The 5,885-nt window shown below is 35.2% G+C and overlaps 1 protein-coding gene across 3 annotated transcripts; it reads left to right on the plus strand.

The window, feature by feature from the left end:
• The first annotated feature begins 2,722 nt into the window (after positions 1-2,722).
• LOC118742359 (oocyte zinc finger protein XlCOF8.4-like) lies at positions 2,723-5,383 on the plus strand. 3 transcript variants are annotated; one of them, XM_036474375.1, is made up of 4 exons: positions 2,723-2,802; positions 2,876-3,043; positions 3,124-3,667; positions 3,735-5,383. In XM_036474375.1, exons 3-4 carry the CDS (start codon positions 3,152-3,154, stop codon positions 4,551-4,553), a joined length of 1,335 nt encoding a protein of 444 aa, XP_036330268.1. In that variant the 5' UTR covers positions 2,723-2,802; positions 2,876-3,043; positions 3,124-3,151; the 3' UTR covers positions 4,554-5,383. The 3 variants fall into 3 exon arrangements, with proteins under 3 accessions (XP_036330268.1, XP_036330267.1, XP_036330269.1); XM_036474376.1 differs by having other exon boundaries at positions 2,728-2,746; XM_036474374.1 differs by having other exon boundaries at positions 2,725-3,043.
• The last annotated feature ends 502 nt before the right edge of the window (positions 5,384-5,885 follow it).

Consider the following 5,885-nt stretch of genomic DNA (forward strand, 5'->3'; position numbering starts at 1 on the left):
CGAGTATATTTGGGAAATCCCTCAAGGTTTCGAGGATAATCGTAACAGTATGTTACGAATGTATACGAATGAGTTCGAATCGTAGACTCTTTTTGAGGCATAAATGCGGTATAGCGGCCGTTGAGATAAAACAAAACTTTAAAGTGGGCGTGGTTAGCTCCTTTCTACTGATTTGAAAGGTGTAAATTTTTTTTGAGCAAATTAAAAGGGGAGGTGCTAGGGGGAGGGTAAAGGTGGAATTTTCAATATTTTCAAAAGCTTATATTTCGAAAACTATTGTACCGAATTTCAAAACGTGGATATGGTTGAAAAGGCAATTGATTTGATATGCACATCTTTATATATCTTACATACGTACATAACTAAAAAAAAAAACCAAATTATAAGAATTTTTGAGATTTGACATAACACCCGCAATACAAAATACATGTGGTTGTTGTTGTTGTATTCTTGCCACCACCTTGTATAAATTCGCCTCGTGCAAAAACAAAATGCAAGACTTTGCCATGCTAAACACTGTGGCGAAGTGAGAGAGTTATATGGACCAATATGAGCCACTATGATTCAATTGAATCATGTGAGCCCTAGGGCATCAACTGAGTTACTGAGTTACATTTTTATTGGACAGGGAGTCTGAGTTACCGATTCACTTATGGGGATCAACTCAATAACTCAACTCTGAGTTGAGTTACCCACCTCTAAATAACTAGTTTTGTGAGTGGTGCGGTTGCATTCGCGCATCTGTCTTTGCGTTGTGGCTCAGGGCATTTGGTAGCATAATGGCCTGACTTAGAACAATTAGAACACTTCACAGATTGCGTGTTCATCGGTTTGATATCTTTTGATTTAGCCTCTCGATTTGATTGAACCTCTAGCAAAGAAACATTAGGCTGGAATCTCGACTACTATCCCTGAAAATACCATCCCTACACTTTGACCTGATGGTCACTTATAGTCATTTATTGAACGGAAAAACCTGATTTTGTGCGAAGTTTGAGTACCCACCGCAATTAAACAAAAGGGGATATAGCCTTCCACTTGGGCTGAAACGAAGGCTTGAACTTTCGACTACAATCACTTAAAATACCATCCCTGAACCTTAACCCTAAGGTCACTCATAGTTATTTATTTAACAGCAAAAACTGATTTTGGCAAAACTTATTTATTTATTTTTCAATAGCACAGTATTTATTCCAGTATTTTTATATTGTTCAATAAATGACTTAGTGACCATCAGGTCAAGGTGCAGGGATAGTAGCCGAGAGTTATTGCTTTAATTTAAGCCCCAGTTAAAGATTCTATCACCTTTTGTTTTTTGTGCTAGACCTTCTAAAATATTGCAAAAAACGCGATCTTTTGACACTTTGACCTCGTTTTTCTCAAAATCTGGAGCTGATGGAAACTTTATGCTTACGGACTCGTAATCAGCATAAAAAAGTCTATCAAAAACAGCTTTATTATTTGTCGCAACAAAATAACTGTTGCCTTGTTTAATTGTTGCTTATTATAAATTTTCAAATATGATATATTTTGTTTAAATTTCGTAATATAATTTTTTGATTTGTTTACAGCCAAGAAACATACAAGCGTCAAACACCGATAATAGAAATGCTTTACTTCAGACATAGCCTTATGGTTTGAAGCAAAGTTTAAATTTAAGGGAGCTTTTCAATTAAAGGTTGCTTGAAAAAACGGCCATTAAAGGATGAATCACAATGAAAGTATCACTTAAAGTAAAAAATTGACAAACTGACAAAACTGACGCGCAGCTACATGGAGACATTGTACATAAAATCGGCTGTGCTAGAGGTTTTAAACTATCGATAGTCAACTATTACTATCGATAGTTTAACCTTTTTTGAGAAAAACTATCACTACTCATTGATAGGGGCATAAAAATTAAACTATCGATACTATCGATAGTACCATCGATAGTTTGAAACCTCTAGTGCAAACCAATTTATTACTTTTATACATGTTTTTGCAACCGATTACCGCGCACTTCATTTTAATTATATTTGAACAAAAAATGTGTTGAAAATCGCTTATAAATCGCTGAAATTAACCACCGCCAAAATGCACATAAATAAAGAGATGCAAATAACAAAACAGAAATAGAAAGTCAAACACTTTTTTCTCAAAGGCTATTGAAAATAACTGCTTGTCAACCGGTCAGATCTATTCTAATTGGTTCATGCAGAGGGCCTGTGACAATCCCAGTGGGAAAGTTCTATGGCGAAACAACTTTTTACTATGGTGAGAAAATGTTACATTTCTGCTGTGACAAATTCGTAACTTTTTACTGCTTTATTGTCTTTACTGACTTTAATTCTTCTAGAACTGAAAGCCATGCATTTATTTGACGTCTTAGCAATAACATTAGAACTAAAAACACTTCAAGACCGTGAGGTAGGTGTGATTTTTTGTCAAGTTTTTCACTAGCTCTGCCGACTCAGAAATTTTCATTCCCCTATAAGAGTTCAGAAATTTATAATCCGGAGTACTTTTCTATCAATTGGTACAGCAGCTGGATTCCTACATTTGCTATCGCTCATTTTGTTTTCCAAAAGTCTCCAAAAGTATAGCAGACGCCCCTAAAAACACGCAACATTCAGAAATACTCTCCGTAAGTATTGAACGTATAAGAGGCGCTTAATGGCTTCAAAAAATATGAGTGCAAACAGACCCTTACAAATTGTACTAGAGACTGTTGGCAATGTCGCAGGAAATAACTTGTCTTTCAGCCGTACGTAGCGAGCGCAGAAAAAGTACCCTGTTTTTAAAACTTAATTCTATAACTAAGTATATACGTATAAACACAAATATTTAATAATATGCACAAATTGCATTAAAAATTAACTGCTGATATATTAAGGTTGTCCCGTGGGAAGAAAATTAAGTTGGTGCCTTCAAGCAACAGAGGTGTTAGTAAATCTGTTACAAGTAGGGGTGGGCAGCGAGGATAGTAAAAACAAACGGGAACGCCTACTGAAAAGTAGCTATAAAGGAAAACTTAAATTATATTTAGATTCCAAATAACAAGGTATGATCAATATATGTCCATCTATTCATGCGTGGTATATACTACAGAATTATTACGCAAAATTTTCTTAAACATTTTAGCAAAATTAAGTTGAAAATACTGACAAAAATGTCTACATTAAGTGACACGCCCACGCAAGAAGAGATGACGTCAGCTGCAACGCCGGCGGTATTACCAACGAGTATGTGTGGGAGTGACTACAAAATACCTAATGAAAGTAATACACAAATCAAGGGATCGGTTGCTGTCCCTCCAGCATTGCAATCGGAAATAAAACACGAGCCGCCAGAAGAAATTTATGATACTCCACATGATATGTCAAATTCGTATGACACATATAATAATAGTAACACCAATAGTCCGAAAATTCGTCTTACGCCCACTATTAAACTAATGCCGCTGCCGAATCCTGTGGATCCTAAACGGAGGTTTGCTTGCCCCTATGAAAATTGCACGAAAAGTTATGGAAAAAGTTCCCACCTTCGTTCACATTTAACCTGGCACACTGGCATCAAACCGTTTGTGTGTTCGGAATTGAACTGCGGTAAGGGATTTACAAGATCCGATGAGCTTAACCGTCATTTGAGAACGCATACAGGAGAAAAGCCCTTCGAATGCATACAGGTGCGCAATTTATATGAGTATTTTCGTAATAATTAAAAAGTATTAAACATTTTATATAACTTTACAGTGTACAAAAAAGTTCGCACGTAGTGATCACCTTACTAAGCACCTTGCCACTCATGCAAAGCAAATGCAAAATAGCTTCAGCAGCGCCAAAAAGCCACGAACCCAAGTAGATGGAAACCGTACAAAAAAAGAAAGTTATGCGATTGAATCAGCCGATTCGAAAAATAACTTTGAGGATACCGATAACATAGAAAAAGAAATCCAATATGGGAACGGTATGCATTTTATGGCGACGCTTCAACAAAATCGCAGTAATGTAGAATCGAAAAATTCAACTGGATCCGAATCTAAGCCAATAGCTGAACATGTCACTGATGACGCCTTGCTTGATCATAGACCGATAAAAATAAAATTGGAACGGCCTGAAAACAGTAACGAATATCACGTTGTATCACCAGATACGAGAGTAACTGGTCTGTTTTCTAAGGCTCCGAAGGAAAATACCTCTAATTCGGGATCAGATTATCAATTGCCTAAATTGGCATCCCCAGTCGACGAATTCAAACCCGAATCACAGCCACCAAATTGTTGCACTTCCACAGAAATAAAAAAGGATCATAGTACCGTAAGTATATCAGCTGACGGTGCATTTATGGGATGGCCAGAGATCGGGAAGGAAAGTTTGGAGGAAACTCATGACCCACATCGTCCTTGGCGATGTAAGTTATGTACGAAATCTTTTAAAAGACAGGACGATCTTAATCGCCACCTTCGCACGCATACTGGAGAGAAACCATTCGCATGTGTAGCATGTGAGCGACGGTTTATGCGTAGCGATCATTTAAAGAAGCATCTCAAAACACATACTAATTTGCGGTAGTCGTATTAAACAAATGATTGGAATGTGTACAAAATATCAGTATGCATACATAATATGTAGGTATATTTAAATTTGAATCTGTCGTTTATAATGCATACTGTTGAGGGGTTAAATCAAGAAATAAACTGTTAGTTTTGCTCGTTTTTCGTTATATCCAACTATAGAAAATCGAAGCAAAATACAGACTAGCCGTTTTAAGTATTATAATTTTTATCTGATATAAAAATAGGCCCTTATAATATATACATCTATATGTATGTATGGGCTTGTTCGAGTCGCAATCAAAACAGCAGTGTTGGGCGAATTATTAAAGTACCACATTCGGTGTGAATTTCTAGCAACGTATTATCTGTTGGCCAGTTGCAACAGTGTTCTAAATTTTCTTCAGTACGGCGGTAATGCCGATTTTATAACGTGGCTCGAACAGCCCCTATGTATTTACATACATATGTATGCATGTGTAAATAGAAAACGACACTTATTGCAAATATGTTAGTCGTATTAAGAAATACTAGGTTCTTAGTTTTTAGTAAATGATTATCTTTGTTTAAGTAATATCAAAAACAAATTAATTGTATTTAATCACATATATATATATTTTAAGTACAATAGCCGTAATAAAAAATAACCGCAAATTCTTTAGCACAAATTATTAAACTTGATTAAAACACCATTATTCGCAAAAGTTTAATACGGTGCCAGCAAACTAACCCAATTATTTTTCAAGCAAATTTGAATCAACCATATTTCCAAATTTCGTACACGCTGTCAGTAGTGCCTATCGAGCAGTGTTGTGAAAAATGCATTAAATTTTTGAATGCATAGCATTTTAATGTAAATTAAAAAGATAATGCATTAATTTTTGATATTTAATGTAAATGAAAATTTTAATGCATTAATTCCGAAGAAATAATGCTAATGATTTTATTTTTTTTTGTATTAACATTAAAATGTTTAAATGAATGCTATTGCAATAATTTATTGCATTAAAATTATAACAAGCATTTAAAACCGATTAACTAATTTTATTTTGAAGTATAAAATCTTTGCTGACGTTGAGGGTAGAATTTTAAGGCAAAAAAAGATAGTGACGGACGTTAAGGCTAGGTTTCACTATGTCAAGTTCAATGGCAATTGTCGTTAAATAGGTAAAATCACATTGTCTAATGGAACTAAAAAACGGTTTATTCATTGATTTATATCAGAGTAGGTCCTCAGTTGTGTACATGCGCTGCTAAACTGGCTATCTGTCCGTTTTTGGCTCATACTTAATATATGTACTCGGTATGCATCAACAATCAACATAAAAATCTACAAAAGCACTCTGCGTTG

This window comes from Rhagoletis pomonella, unplaced genomic scaffold (assembly GCF_013731165.1).
Source record: "Rhagoletis pomonella isolate Grant_MI unplaced genomic scaffold, Rhpom_1.0 Rhpom_scaffold_00007, whole genome shotgun sequence".
In the NCBI taxonomy this organism is placed as follows: domain Eukaryota; kingdom Metazoa; phylum Arthropoda; class Insecta; order Diptera; family Tephritidae; genus Rhagoletis; species Rhagoletis pomonella.

Excerpts from the sequence above, each read along its gene's own strand:
- LOC118742359 (XM_036474375.1), top strand. The coding sequence starts at position 3,152 with ATGTCTACATTAAGTGACACGCCCACGCAAGAAGAGATGACGTCAGCT. Across the intron at positions 3,668-3,734 it reads AGCCCTTCGAATGCATACAG|TGTACAAAAAAGTTCGCACG; the intron begins GTGCGCAATTTA and ends ATAACTTTACAG.